Source organism: Cavia porcellus, unplaced genomic scaffold (assembly GCF_034190915.1).
Source record: "Cavia porcellus strain 051 isolate PalLab524CR breed Dunkin Hartley unplaced genomic scaffold, mCavPor4.1 scaffold_10, whole genome shotgun sequence".
Classification (NCBI taxonomy): Eukaryota; Metazoa; Chordata; class Mammalia; order Rodentia; family Caviidae; genus Cavia; species Cavia porcellus.
In genome coordinates, this window is record NW_026947493.1 from 8150008 (window position 1) to 8164737 (window position 14730).

At 39.8% G+C, this 14730-nt stretch overlaps 2 protein-coding genes across 13 annotated transcripts in view; one reads left to right on the plus strand and one right to left on the minus strand.

Annotated features, from left to right (window-relative positions):
* Positions 1 to 4150: 4150 nt before the first annotated feature.
* Positions 4151 to 13637, minus strand: Dph3 (diphthamide biosynthesis 3). 5 transcript variants are annotated; one of them, XR_010050062.1, is made up of 5 exons: positions 13425 to 13637; positions 12861 to 12935; positions 6284 to 6507; positions 4827 to 4987; positions 4151 to 4705 (listed from the first exon to the last, which is right to left on the minus strand). XR_010050062.1 is itself a non-coding variant. In XM_023561711.2 (3 exons), the coding sequence occupies exons 1-3, from the start codon at positions 13530 to 13532 to the stop codon at positions 6442 to 6444; spliced, it is 249 nt and encodes an 82-aa protein (XP_023417479.1). In that variant the 5' UTR covers positions 13533 to 13637; the 3' UTR covers positions 4151 to 6441. The 5 variants fall into 5 exon arrangements, 1 of the variants encoding a protein (XP_023417479.1); XR_010050061.1 differs by having other exon boundaries at positions 4827 to 4990; positions 13425 to 13636; XR_002789274.2 differs by having other exon boundaries at positions 4151 to 4987.
* A 91-nt stretch (positions 13638 to 13728) lies between these two features.
* Oxnad1 (oxidoreductase NAD binding domain containing 1) overlaps positions 13729 to 14730 on the plus strand; it is a 75320-nt gene continuing 74318 nt past the window's right edge. For 2 of the 8 annotated variants that reach the window (XM_063256976.1, XM_063256979.1), the window contains exon 1: positions 13749 to 14069. The gene's annotated coding sequence lies outside the window, so the exon portion shown is untranslated. Of the gene's footprint in view, positions 14081 to 14730 lie in introns of all 8 variants that reach the window. The other 6 variants (XM_063256978.1, XM_063256981.1, XM_063256977.1 and 3 more) reach the window with 6 other exon arrangements.

The following is a 14730-nucleotide window of genomic DNA, read 5'->3' on the forward strand; positions in this document are numbered from 1 at the left end:
GAAAGTTATCACAGGAAACAACAAAGAAGCAAAAGAAAAATCAGAGAGCAATATACAAGATATAAAAGAAAGACAAGAAGGAAACGAATTTTAAGAGAGAGAAGTAGAAAGAAGGAACTAAAAGTGAAAAAAATTTAAAAGGGAGGGTGTTAGCACCATCCAAATCTGATGATGGAAAGACAAAAATATCAAAAAATTTAAAAATCAAAATCAAAAATATTGAGCCATAGGAAAAAATTATCTCTTTGTTCTTGAATGAGTAGTTTCTTTCCAAGATCTGGAGTCCTAGGATCTAACCAGTCATGATTTTTCTCTGTCAGCTTTAGGGGCTATGGTTTTTTGAGGTGCTCTCCTGCATTAGAAGTCCCTCTGTCCATTCACCCCAGAACTGTGGTCATGTTCAGGCCAAGGTAAGTCCTTTGTCTCATTGGTAGATGGGAAATATGATCAGCCCTTTTGTCTCTACTGGAGGTAGGTAGTGAGGTAGGGGTCCAAGTGGACTGTTGGACTTAATACTGATAGTTATGGGCTCTTGTTGCTTCTTTGGAAGGCTGGGCTTTTTCCCAGCCCAAGTGCTTACACTTCTTAGGGGAAGTCTATATCTGGCCCACTCCCTTTCTGTGGAGTCTCCTGTGGTTATCTTTCACTCAATTACTTTGGGAGTTTCTGGTTTGGTTCATACTTTCTCCCTGGGTCTTCTGGCTTCCCACGCTACTTTCTTTCCCCAGTCACTGTCTTCTTCCAGGATCAGGTCGGTTGGTTAGTCTGCACTGCTTTGCCTCATGCCAAGGGGAAGCAAAATGTTTAAAGCCAGCTTAGAGCTGGCAGATTGTGCCCTTTGGGCCAGCTTACTTACATGGAATGCAGGGATGGAGGGAATTACTTGCTTGTCGGACTGGCTGCTTTTGTCCTCATTGCTCCTCTCACCTGAGCCCTAACACCTTGTGATGGCATCCACTTAATCTATAATTTCAGTCAAGTGCCACAAACCATTCTCTCTAGTTATTTATGATGGACCAAGACATATATAAGATTAAACTCTCATTTATTGAGAACTAATTATGTGTAAACACTGTGTAATTGCTGCACATCCATTTAATTACATACATCGTTCCAAATACCCTGTTCAATCTTTTATTCTTGTCTTCATACTAACTGGTGGTGAAGAGGAACCCACAAACTCTACTAATGTCCCAAGTCCTTCTTGTTATATGAAATTTGTACATGCAAGTCCTTTTTGCTATATGAAAATTGTAATGGGACTCAGTGTTCTCTTCGGTGATGCTGGACAGACTGTGTGTATAACAAACCTGACACGTGTGATAACCATTAAGTGCTCATTTTCTTTCTCATTGTCACCATTAATTTTTTGTCAAAAAGTAGACTCTTTTACCCTATTTAGAAACACAGTTCCCCTCTAAGAATGATGTTTGGCCCAAAATCTCTGCCTGGTGATGGTCCTGATCCCATGATCAGGTCTCATATAAGAGCTGCTTTAGTTGCAAGTGTCAACCCTGTTAGACTGAAGCACTGCCTGTGGCTCCTTCCACTGTTCGGGATCCGATACCCCAGTAATGGTGAACTTTTTAAAGCTTTCAATGATACAAACAGCCACTGCAGTACCTGTGCCAGAGTTTCACCACCACTGCCCTACCCTATAGTGGAAGCTGCCTCTGTCTGGGAACCATTCCATATTGGAGACCTTCCCCCATCGACACCTGACACTTGCCATATTTGCCTGCAGGGCCTCCCTTGCTCCCTGCTGAACTCTGCCCTAATGGCCAGGTGGGTTTCCCAGCATTTGTCCTCCCTCAGAGAGCAGGTGTTTGCAGGTTGAAAAAGGATCATTTCGTGGGCCTTCTAACAAAAATATTCAAGTGGGTTTGGTTAGCCTTTGATACTATCAAAAACTGTGGCAATTTTGTGCTGTATCATCTTGGCTAAGCTGAAAGTTTCCCAGAATCTCTTCCTTTATGGTTCTGGGTACAGCTGGCTAACAAACATGCCAGGATGGAAGGCAGAAAGGAAGCAGCAGCCATGACTCTGAAAAGCACTGCAGTCACAGGTAGTGACAGATAAATGCAGAGGTGCTGGTGGTTAATTATCCATCCTCTTTTCCACTGCACGTCCAGCTTTTTTTCTGCCTGTCTGCTGACCAGCAGCAAACCCAGGTTCCCCTCCAATGCTCAACTGCATACTCCCAGAGTAATAGTGACACAGGCAGCAGCCTTTCCAGACTTCCACCAGCCTCCTGGCAGGCTGTGCTTCTCCATTTTCCTGAAAACACCACTTGTTCACCTGTGCTAGGACTTGGCAAAGACTAAGTAGCAAGTTTTCTTCCCTAATTTTAGCGGTGAAGTCTGAGCCCAAAATTTTCAAAAAATAGTAACTTGAATTTCCTAGAATTTGGCCAGTACTCGTTCAGAAATCTAATAGTGTTTTTTCAGAGTTTTAAGGCTTTTCTGCAACATGTATCTGTATGTGGAGGGAAGAATCCTACCCACATCCTACTGCCATTTGAAGTATTTCTGTGGCACTAGGGGAGATAGCATTTCTGTAATTTTTTGTGTGTCCTTTATCTTAAACCCTTAACAAAGAATAATTTGTAAAATGGCTTCTCAGTCGAATATGTAATCATGAGCAATTTGCTTGGTGGGAAGTAGGGAATGGCAGGCATCTTTAAACGAGTTAAAGAAATCCTAATTGCTTACACCTGCAGAAGCTGTCACTCTTGTAAGGTGTGTAATTAGCAGTCAAAGTGTGTGATGGAAAATGTGAGTCTATTTAAATAGAGGACATAGCCTAGAGGCCACCCAGATTGGGGCTCTCCCACTGTGTACATTAGCTCAGCCAGGGCTCCCTCAGACTGGCTGCTTATTAAGGCAGACTGCAGACCTGAATGCAGTGTGTGGTCAATTGAACCCACACTCATTGTTCCAAGGGCAATGCAGGTGTGAATGTCTTAAAACTTGGGTCCTTTTTATTTTGTGATTATGTATTTTCTGTTTTTCTAGCAGTTCTCAGCCTCAGGTGCACAACAGATTCACCAGGGACACTTAAAAAAATTCTGATGACTGTATTGCCCCCTAATTAAATCATACTTTCTGTGACATCAATTTTTAAAACGTCATAGGTGATTGCAATATGCCATCAAGTTTGACAACCAGTGGTTCTCAAACTTTAGCTGCATCACAGTCAGCTGACAGGCTATTAAAATAGGGGTTCAGGAAGGTGAGTAGGACTGTCTAAAACTTTGCACTTTTTAATTCTAAAGATACACTGCCAATGCTCAGTGACTTACTTTCAGAGTCAGAATAACTATTTTTGCATGTGTGGTAGGCATTGGCTAAAATGTTATTAGCTCATGTATGATTTTCACAAAGCTGTTTCTCACATTTCAGGTCACTCAGTGCCACAGCTCAAACTCAGATGCACGGGCCCCATCATGATCACATAATTTACTTTGTTCCCCTCTGAGCCCTATTCCTGTCTCTTCTAGCTACATGTAACCTTCACAAAGGCAGAAACCATGTCTTCTTAACCTAGTGCTTAGCATATGGCAAACTCCCCAGATGCTTGCAGAATGCAAATTCACAAAGCAACCCCATAGAGGAGAAAATATGGTCAATATTTCACCAACCAAGACATAAATGATGAAACAACTTCAGATCACAATGGAAGAATTACAATTCAATTGTGTCCTCACCAGAGATGGACTCTCTAATTACTCCAAGAGTTGATCACCAACCTTAAATATAGTTCTATCAGCTTTCATGTCCAGCAATAAACTGAATTCATCTAAGAAGTCAACTACTTCTTTGCCTTACTGACACCAGACTCAAAGCTTAAATTTTTTTCCCCCCAAAATAGTAACTTGGAGTAAAAATTCAGTGGCCAAACTATAGAAACAGTGCCACTTTCTTTCCTACTTAAAAAACTATGATAAGAGGGACAGCACCTGTCACTGAGACAGGATTAACTGAGCCCAGCAGTTCTTGTAATGGGCCACCCAATGAGTCCCTTCCTCAAAAAAAATAAAAACTTATAAGCCTCAAAACAGGTTAAGATTTTCATCTCATATAAAACCATTACAACAAAACATTTTAATTTCAAATTTTTATATTTAGAAGAAAAGTTACTTGGAAACAACTGAATTTGAATGATCTGATTTTATTTAGCACACCAGTACAACTTATTCTGGCAATAAATTAATATGTACAGTTACAAAAACGTTGGGTGTTAGGAAAAATGCTTCTGAATGCATAAAGTGTACGTAGAATTTTTTAAACAATTTGACTTAATAATTTCCAAATTCAGAAGTGTGAAAACATCAAGTTATTGAAGGAAATTGGAACTTCCAGTCTCTAATTGTTGGTTCAGTTTTGAATAAAGTTTTCAATCACCATTTTAGTTCCTGCAAGCCACACCTGAAATGAGACCTGATAGCTAAAAAATCATCTGGTACAGTTGAGGAACCTACTGGCCTGGCCAAATATGACAGTTAATCAGACACAGAACCTGTGTTACTGTTTTCATAGGTGCTCCAGGAAGGAGGCAGGGAGCAATAAATAAGGCACACGTATCACACAGAAGTACAATAATACTTGAAAGATGCTGGCTTTCCATTGTGCTTAATTCGGATTAATTCCTGGTATGTCTTTGTAGTTCACAAACTAAAAGTCTGAGCTCATCAGGGCATCTGTTCCTGTTTGAAATTCATGAGCAGCAGAAAAAGATTACACGTTAGCACTATCTATAGAAGCATCAACATGGGTGCACAACAGTTCATTTCTCTTGGCAAGTCATTCCCTCCAGTCAGCATGTACCTTGCTCTCTTCTGAGCAATCATTTGCCCAAGGGCAGTGTGGATTACTTCTGGGACATCTGTGCTCCACACGGCAATGAATCTTCTCATCATATCAGGAATATGCCAAATAATGTACCATGCACTTCTCGCATAACATTTTTTAATTATCTCAGTTTAATGCTGCTGCCAGGTTAAAAAAAAAAGTTCATATAGATTATTTTAAACCTCAAATGTGTCAGCTTTCACTAATAATAGAACACTCATATTCTACCAAGTGATTTTTCTAATCACAGAAGCCATTCCCAAAACAACCTTCTACCAGTGCATTTTCAAAACTTCATATATACATAGCGAAGTTGTGTTTACAAAGGAAATTTTTGATTCTCATATAAGTGATTTTAATTTCTTGCGACTTGCAGCACTGCTGCAAAGGAAGATCACTAGCCTATCTACTTTCTGCTTTTCTATAGGACAACATTTCTCTGAAGGAGTGAATGTCTGGTTTAGTTGCATGTTACCGAGATTTATTAAATGTACAGGCCTCCCATTTCTAAGCTTCTTCTCTGTGGTACATACTTTACCTTTCGATAGTGACACAATACTGTGATACATTGAAAGACTGCTACCAGCCATAATGGCAATAACCCCGCTCTGAATTTCAGCAGTACTGTTAACCAAAAAAAACCCTCAAGATACACAAATATACACACTGAGGTGGCAAAATCATTCATGCGTTTCATTTACTTAAGCTAGAGTGTTTCATTCCTCTCATTACTGATTTCATTTCGTTCTGTTTATCTTGCTCTGACTTTCAAAGAATATGGAGAATATAAAGAAACTGCATTTCTGTGACCATTTTACTCTAGACTTTTTCGTCAGTCACTAAATTGTAGCTATGGAGAAGCTGTGGTATGGCCTTGCTTTTTTTTTTTTTTTTTTTTTTTTTTTTGAGGCATGGTCTTGCTGTGTAGCCCAGGCTGGCCTGCACTTGCAGCATCCACCTTCCTCCTGAGTGCTGCGATCACAGGGTGTGCACCACCACACCTGGATCTTTCTTTTTTAATGCCACGATTGATGTTAGCATGAAGGGTAACAGAAATGGCATGCTGAACAAACCTGAGCATTCTAACAATGGTGAAGAGACTGGTGTGGTAAGGAAACTGCAAGCACAGTGATGACAAAGCAACACATTTCCTTAGTTTGGAACTACAAAGCTGATGTCAATATTCAAAGAGCGAGCTAATTTTACTCATTTTAATAACTAAGTTAAAAAAATATAATCTTTTAATAAGACATTCTGATGAATGAGGTAGACAATGCTGTAATTGGGATACTGAACTAGGTTCAGGATATAAAAATGATGAAACTAAGGGAAAGAGAGCACTGATTAAGATTACCTTTCTTTAAATTTACATGGGCAATTAAGAACACTTCCAATTCAAAGTTCTAAGCATGAATCCAGATTAGAAAACTTACGGGCTTGTTTTCTATTTAAGGATGAACCCAGCCGCTGATGAACAGATCCACACTCAAATGGAATAGCAAATCATAAAGCAGTTATCACTGGAAAGCCAGGGTCCTTGCATTTGATATTTCCATCCACTTATTCAGGATTTGAATTTCTGAAGGCTTCTTCAGCATTTAACTAATTCTTTGTTGGTTGAAGGGGCTGGGACTGTTTCTCCACACATAAACTGATCCTAAGAATAAGAAATGACATTAACCACTCAATTTCTGTATCGCAGATATCTTAACGTTACCGTCATTTTGCTACAGAATCAATCCAACTGTTTTTCCATTGCTATGTCATTTCAAACAATAGTAACAGTATTAGAATTAGAATCTTAACTGAATATTCTTAGTATTCATTATTTAGTAAGAAGCACTTTTTCTTATAAACATGTTCATCTCAGATAGCATTTTCTCATGCAACTACTTACTAGAAATAACAAAAAGGTAGGTCACATCTTTTAAGTTTTGGTATTAATTACTTCAGTATTTGGGCATCCAAATACACCTCTTCAAAATAGTGTCTCCGACTAAAAGGAATAAGTCTTTATGTGTTAGAACAGGTAATCCTTAACATTGGCTACTTTATATGTAAAGTTCAATCTGATCACCTGCTTTGGTTTATGTCAGCTACAATAGAGCTCCCTAGGTCTCTGGCTACCCCTCATCCCCTGTGACTTCATTTCTACGGGATCAGCCCTATTCAGCCCTTTTGCTGTCTCCTACTTTCCACCCAGCACCCTCTGTGCTCTTTGGAATTCATGGCATGTCATCAGCACGGTGCTTTCTCAATCTTTTCTTTAAAATGTTCCTTAGTATTTGGACTTCTGGGAGAACATGCTGGATAGATAACAGCAGCTACAGAGGCTCTATGAGATAGCCAGCTTAGATTCCAGGAATGGTGCAGTGTGGGGAGTCCTAAGCAGGGAGGGATATACCCTGCCAACCCAGGAACGAACTAAGCTGAGAGAAAACAATCGGAAATGCAATCCCAGTGCTACGATTGGAACAGCTGAAATCTTGATGCCAAAGTTGGAACCCACGCCTCTGGAAACCGTGGCTTGAATTTCCTGCCACATCTGCTGCATCTGAATTGGCACAGCAGGGATAGAGACCCAAAAGATCTGAGAGCAGGAATTGGTGAACCGAATTGAGAGCAGAGCTAGCGGGGAGCCCTGCATCAACCTGTGGTGAGTGAGAGGAGCAGGGATCCTTCCATAGACTACGAGGCTCCAACAGAAGACATTTTGGGACCGGGCAGACTAGTCAGAACAGGATGCTGCAGTGACTTTAGTCATATTCCCCTCTCAAGCAGGATTGGTGGGGAGTGCTTGACCTTGGTGATGCCACGGACTAAGACCCAGTAGGCTAGCCCAAATCAGGACCCTGTGCCTGGCAGTGCACCCTAATGGAGTGAAACCTTCAGTAGGTTGACTGACCTGAAGGGGTGTACCCAGCATAGGCTGCCCAGGTCTGTGTCTCCCTAGTCCATTGCAGTGGGCAGGAACACCTAGCTGGCGTGATTCATCAAACTGTAACCAACAAAGAAAGAAACTGGGTCTCCAATATATGCTTGTATGGAAGGAACAAAAAGTATGGGAAGAGGGAGCAACAAGAAAGGGTTCTCAGTCCCCAATCCTGAGAACACTGATCCAGAAAAGGTAAATGCAAAGGAGAATAAGGACAGAAAACATGCAATATCAGACACGGCACCAATAGACATAAAGCGATATCTTCAGGACCTCATAGATGAGTTCAAAAGTGAAGTATTTAACCAAGTAAAGCAAGATATAAGTAGAATAGTTAAAGAAATGCTAAGCACCTCCCAAGAAAAAAACAGATGGTGGAATGGAAGAACAGAAAAAAAGGGAGAATTGTTTGGTGGAGAAAATACAGAAAATGTAGAATACATGAAGCAGGTTCAAAGAGATTACTAGGAAGCTAAAAACTATTGAAAGCTGGCATAACAGCTTGAAAGAAACCAAGGATAGATTATCTGAACTGGAGGACAGATTTGTAATGTGGGAGCATGAAAGGAAAAAGTTCTTAAAAATTACAAAAAACAAGCAGTAACAATACAAAGGCTAGAATATGATAAGAAGATCTATAACTTAAGAATTAAGAATGTAAAGGAAGAAGCAGGGATACAAACAAATGAACTGCAAAGGCTATTCACAGAAATAATCAAGGAGAACTTCCCTAATATGGGAAAAGGTAAAGATACTCAGATCTATTAGGCATACAGGACCCCAGCCACCTACAACCCAAACAGAACTACATATAATAATCGAAATTCCAGAAATCCAGTATAAGACCAGAATATTAAAAGCTGTCAGAGACAAGAAACAGATCACTTACAAGGGAACACCCACCAGAATTACAGCAAACTTCTCGGCACAAACCATCAAATCACAAAGAGCATGGGGCGAAATAATTTAAGCTTTGAAAGACAATAATCTCCAGCCAAGATTGATATGTCCTGCACAACTGTCCCTAGAAATTAATGGAGAAACAAGGTGCTTCCAGGATAAAGAGGAACTAGGGGAATTTGCAAACACCAATTCAACTCTACAGAGAATACTGCAGGACATTCTAAAAGAGAAAAATACCAAGATTCCAGAAACAGTGGCAGGGAGGCCACAAATGAATGGAGCAGAAAGTGAAATGAAGAAGACAAACTGACAACTAATGACAGAAAAAGAGCACAACGGAAATGAGGCAGAGGAGGTTGTATGGTATGAACAGCCATTTTGGAGAAAACAAGACATCATAATAGCTAGTGCTGATTTAGTATCATCTTATTTTGAAGTCCCATCAAGCTTTTGTTCTTTTGTCTCCGTCGGTCTTAACATGTTGAATCTTATTAGAATTTATTATATGTGATAATATAAACAAAAACGTTTATAGACAAGGAGATAATATAGTATTTGTTCATTTTCTGTTAGTTGGTTCCAAATATCCTGTAATACTGTCATTCTCTTGAATGGTTTTACATTGTCATGATATGTTTGATGCTACAGTATACAAAGTTGTACTCAAAGATTTCAAGGAAAGAGACACTATGGTAACTACTTTTATGTCGGGATATCTTGTGGTGAAACACTATTTTGCTTAAATGGTTATGTTTTGACCTGTGCTGTTTTGTTGTTATGTCCTCTTTTATCTCAATCTCCTTTTTCTATTATTTATTTTTTATTTTTATCTTTTTAATTAAGGGAAAAAATAAATAAAAAATAGCAGGATATATATTATAGTAACCCACTTTGATTTCCTATTAACTTAAACCCTGTATTGCTCTCACCATCTTGTTTTGACTGATTTTACTCTATTCTATTTTGCTTGATAGTACCAAGTTTGAGAGTATAGGCAACAACTTTGAAGACAATAAGATTCACTATGATGCCCATTCTGGTTTGACTATTATCTTCTTTTGAAGTCCTGTAATGTTTCCAACGTTTTGGTTTTATTGGTTTTGTTCTTTACTGTTTTGTTCAATTTTATTATGACTGATGATATAGGCAATTCTTGTTAAGATAGCACCTTGTATTGTTTTTACATTATGTACTATGTCCATCCTTTTGATTTGACTGACTCTGTTTTGTTATGTCACATTAGGTTTTATTCTCTCTAAAAAAAAAAAAAAAAAAAAAAAAACCTGTGGAAGTAATAAAGCCCAAAATGTGTAACTGTCATTGTAAAAAAGAGAGGAAATGAAAGTGCTCTAAAGGATATAATTGCATGTATATTTAAGCATATAAGATAGATAACCATATTACTGAGTTTTTGTTGTATCATTGAACAGAACTGTTTGCAGTCTCACTGATTGAATGTTCACTTTATATGCTTTAATTTTGAAACTTGAACAACTATTTCTAAGATGACAATATGTAATCTATTAACTAATGATTTCCTGTTTATTTTTTTTTGAAATTCTGTATAACTTGTACCCTTTTTGTTTTTCTCTTTAAATAAAATTTAAAAAATAAAATGTTCCTTTGCCATCAATATCTGGAAATATTTTGAGTTGACATCAGTAGGGCTTTCTATTAGTATCTACTGGGTTGAGGCAGGGAAGCTGCTAAACATCCTATGTGCAGGACAAACAATGAATCATCACACCTAAAATGTCAACAATGCTGAGGTTAAGATGAAGCATTTCCAAGGACAGTTTCCCCATGGCACCCCGTCTAGTAGTGGTGATGTGTACCAGAGGGCTTTTCAGAGGGCAATGGTTACTCCTTTTTTTCACCATTCTTTCTTCTCTAAAAATCCACTGACTTTGAATCTTGCCTTATGACACGACAGAAATATCCTCTCTGTTGCTGTCATGTACCTCCCTTGGATACTATATTGCAATTCCTCTGAACCTCCACTGTATTCCTCCTATCACCTTCTCTTTAACTGTTCAACTTCAATGCTCGAATATCATAATCACTTTTCTATCACATCTTCTTCCTATTCACATGGCAAAACCACAACCCTAATTAAATCTAACTTCCAGTGTTTAATTCATTGACACACTGGATGTCTATGACCTTAAACCCCTCTTAATTTATCACTACCAATTAGATGCCTATCTTCCCTTTTGCAGCAAAATTCTTGTAAGAAATGCCTAGATGTTGCCTCCTATTTTCCCATTCTCTCCAACCACTTTTCCATCCATCAGGTTTCTCCATTCAGACTGCCTTGGATCCTCCACTAAAACTGCTCTCATCATCCAAATAAGTCAGTTGTGTGTTGTTAAAATCAATAGCTAATTCTCAATTTCTTTTTATCAGTGGTATCTATCAAGTAACATCACCTCTTCCACTTTTTCTGCCTGGCTTCCAGAGTGTGATTTTCCTCCTTCCACTTGCTTCTTTTCAGTCATCTTTGCAGATTCCTCACTTACCTCCAAGACCTTTTAATCGTGGAACATCCCAGGTCAGTCTTTCCTCTGCCTCTATCTATATTCAAAGTTCTAGTGATCTCATCTAGTCTGCTACTGAATGCTGTCTGTTGCTGATAACTCTTCAATTTACACTGCCAGGGTTTTTTCTTTTGAACTCAAGACTGACTTCTCAATAACTTCCCTTGAATGCTAAGATCTCTCAAACTTAACACATCTAATTCCCTCTCTACAACTATAGTTACCTCCCCTCAAATGATGGTAACTTTGTCCGTTCAGTTAGGCCACAAATGTGGAAATCATATCATCTCTGACTCCTCTCACCATCTATATTCAGCAAGTAAGAAAATCGTTATCATTCAAAGTATATTTTCACTTCTCACTACCTATACTGCTACAGCCTGGCTCAAGCAGGCATTTTCAGCTTTGATTAATGAAACAGCCTCCTACTCCATATATATCCCTGTTTCTTTCTTTACTCTTGAGTCTACTCTGAACTGTGTAGCTAGAAACATTCTAAAATTTAGGTGGAAACAAAGCATTCCTTTGTTTAAAAATTCTCCAGTGGCTATAGCATTCACACTAGGCCAGGGTCCTTCAAGTGGCCCTTTAACATCTCTTTTGATCTGCCCAGCTCTATTTATTTCATCTTGGACAACTCTCACACTCATTTGCTCTGGTCACATTGGTCTTTAAAAAAATTTTTTTTATACTGAGACTCAAATCAAAGGACTGAAACTTAGGATCTTGTGCTTGTCAGGCAGGTGCTTGTGCTGCTGAGCTATATCTTGTCCTATGGTCTTTTGTTATTGCTGTTCCTTGACAAAACCAAGTACATCCCTACTTAGGGTTCTTCCACTTGTTCCTTTTGCACAGTTCTCTTACTGCCCACATGCAGATGGCTCACTCCCTCACTTTTTTAATAAGATGTTTCTCAATGAGGCCTGCCATGGTCACATTATTTAAAATTATAACTTTCCCCCAGACCAGCACTCCTGATCTCCCTTGTCCTGTTCACTTTTTGTTCCAGACTAGATTGATGTGAACTAATGAATTAAATTTCTACATTATAGTCTAAATTATATCCTGCTTCTCATGAAGTTCTGTACTTTATCCTCTTTCCCTCTACATAAACCTTAAGAGTTAAGTCCTTACTTAGGATTTCAAAGTACTAACAAAATGAGTGAAGGTGGGCAGTAAAAACATTTAGTTTTTTTCTACTGTCTTTGGGTGAAAGGCAGTAGGACAAATAAAGACTAAAGTAAAACTAGAAAATAGCAATTTGGAATTCTATCACAAATAATGCAGTCATATATATAGCTAAGCAAGAAATAACATATAGTTGTCCCCTAAACACGTTTAAAGATATATCAGATACTGTAATACAGTATCAATTAAAATAAACTTTATAATTATTTTTTCCATTTCTAAGTCAGTTTTCATTAAAAATTAGTTTATTACCTTCTCTACAACCAACCTGAGCTACATAACTAAAGTTTTAATGTTCATTAAAATTTTACAAGTTTGTTTTAAAAGAATACCTCCTTGCACAGTACATAGTTAGGAAACATTCTGCACCTAATTTCACAGTCAGGCTGCTCAAGGTCCTTCTACGACCTCATAACCCTTTCTCCCTTTTTAAAATGGATCTCTTACCTTGTCATAAATCACTTTTATAATGAGAGAGCAGCTAGGACACGTTGCCACGTCTTCTCCGTTCTCCAAATCTTCCTACAAGAAAATCAAACAACATGTGGTCAGCCGTCCCTTGGCCATCTCATTCTTCCAAACCTCGTCTACCCCACAGGCAATTCTCTTGGTTATTGCATCCACCCTCCAGGAGAGCTCAGGAGGGCTTACTTATTTTCCCCTGCACTAAACACTTAAGAGAAAACATCCACGAAGGTTAGGAGAGAGTCGTCGTCTCGAAACTCCTGACAAATGAAAAATGAGCCTCCTTTCCCAAACACGTATCCCAGCAAAGGACTCTAAGAGACGCTGGTGCGGTGCTAGAGACCCGCGCTCGGGGTCATGCCCTCACAGGGCGGACTAAAGGCCAGAACTATGGGTCCACTGAGAAGTCAGGCTATTAATTTTTGGCGAAGGAAAAGAGGATATGGATGACTCAGAGCCGCAAGGGCGACTGAACAACGTTGAGCAACATAGCAAAGCAAAAAAGCGTCCGCTCGGGTAAATTGCTGGGCGGGGCCCTGAAGTTACCTTGGTGATGGAGAAGTTATCTCCACAAGGGCAAGGGTAGAAATACGTCTCCGAGTCCTCGTCATATTGAAAGTCCTCGATCTCCACCTCGTCGTGGAATACTGCCATGGCCTTGAGGCCGGCAAAGGGCTGACGGTCCGGCCGTCTGACAGCACCTCGTCGGGTCTAATTTAACGCTTCCAGAGTCAGCAATATTACTACGAACAAGTGCTTCCGGCGCACAGACAATGACGCAAACCCAGCCTTGGCCGCCAAATGGGTGACTGGGTCGCGGTCACCATGGCGACGGCTGAGATGTGGGAGGAGGTTCTGGAAAAATGGCGCCTCCTGCTCAGCAGTGTCGCGCACCGCGACCAATTAAACGTGGAGCTCGTCGTGTGGTTGTACGTCACGGTTTGAGACCGCGGAGGCAGCCTAGAGCTGAAGCGGGATTTATCCCGGCACTGCGCGATGTGAGTGTGTAAAGTTCGTTTCCCTGCGTCACGAAGCTGACCTTAGGCCTTAAACAGCTAGCTGAAGTCTGACAAGTGGCCAAGCAAGGGCACTGCTTTTGTTGGTCTCAGCAGGCGGCGGGAGCTGCTAGGCGTCCTCTCCGTCCCTTCCCGGTGAAAGACGAACAGCTCTCCTGGAATTGCACTTCATCAGGTGACCTGGAGGTCAGGGGGACGTCCAGTTTGTGATTGTTCTGGGTGCAGGTTCTACATCCCAACCTCTTCCTCATCCCAGACATCTTCAAATATGCTAAGTTGTTTTACTGAGAGGAAGGCAGAGGGGCCTCAGTCCTATATTGCTAAACTGATAACGTTAGTAACTACGATGTTATGTATTAACTGAAATAACATCACTTTTTGTCGGGAATTCGTAATGTGTTAGGAATTGTGCTAAGTATAATTCTTCCTTTAAACTTGGGTGTTTTAAATTCCATTTTATTAATCTTTAATTTGAGGTCCAGAGAGTGGGCCCTTTGACCGAGATCACATACTTAGAAGTTATGAGCCTTTTCCCCACAGGTCTGAAACAAATTACCTATGCGAATCTCAGTTCCTTCTGAAAAAGCAATGGTATCAATGGAGTGGGTTAGCAACGTGAGTGCTTTTTGAACGTTGAAGTTAAATGCAAGCTGTCATGAAAGCAGCGCTAGTGCTTGTTTGGTACAATCGGATACCATGGAGTATTTCTCCATTACTAGACATTTGTTCCTATCTTAGTAGAAAAGGAATGAAGTGAGTGAGAAAAGCGTTATTGAAAACCAGGTCTTGACTCAGAATATGACTTGGTTGCAACTTAGCTCTGGGAATTGGAGGTT

Bases quoted from the DNA above. Each gene is read 5' to 3' on its own strand.
- Dph3 (XM_023561711.2), bottom strand. From the start codon at position 13,532: ATGGCAGTATTCCACGACGAGGTGGAGATCGAGGACTTTCAATATGAC. The intron at 12,936-13,424 runs GTAACTTCAGGG...ATTTTCTTGTAG, and splicing joins ATAACTTCTCCATCACCAAG to GAAGATTTGGAGAACGGAGA. The intron at 6,508-12,860 runs GTAAGAGATCCA...TCTTATTCTTAG, and splicing joins TAAAAGTGATTTATGACAAG to GATCAGTTTATGTGTGGAGA.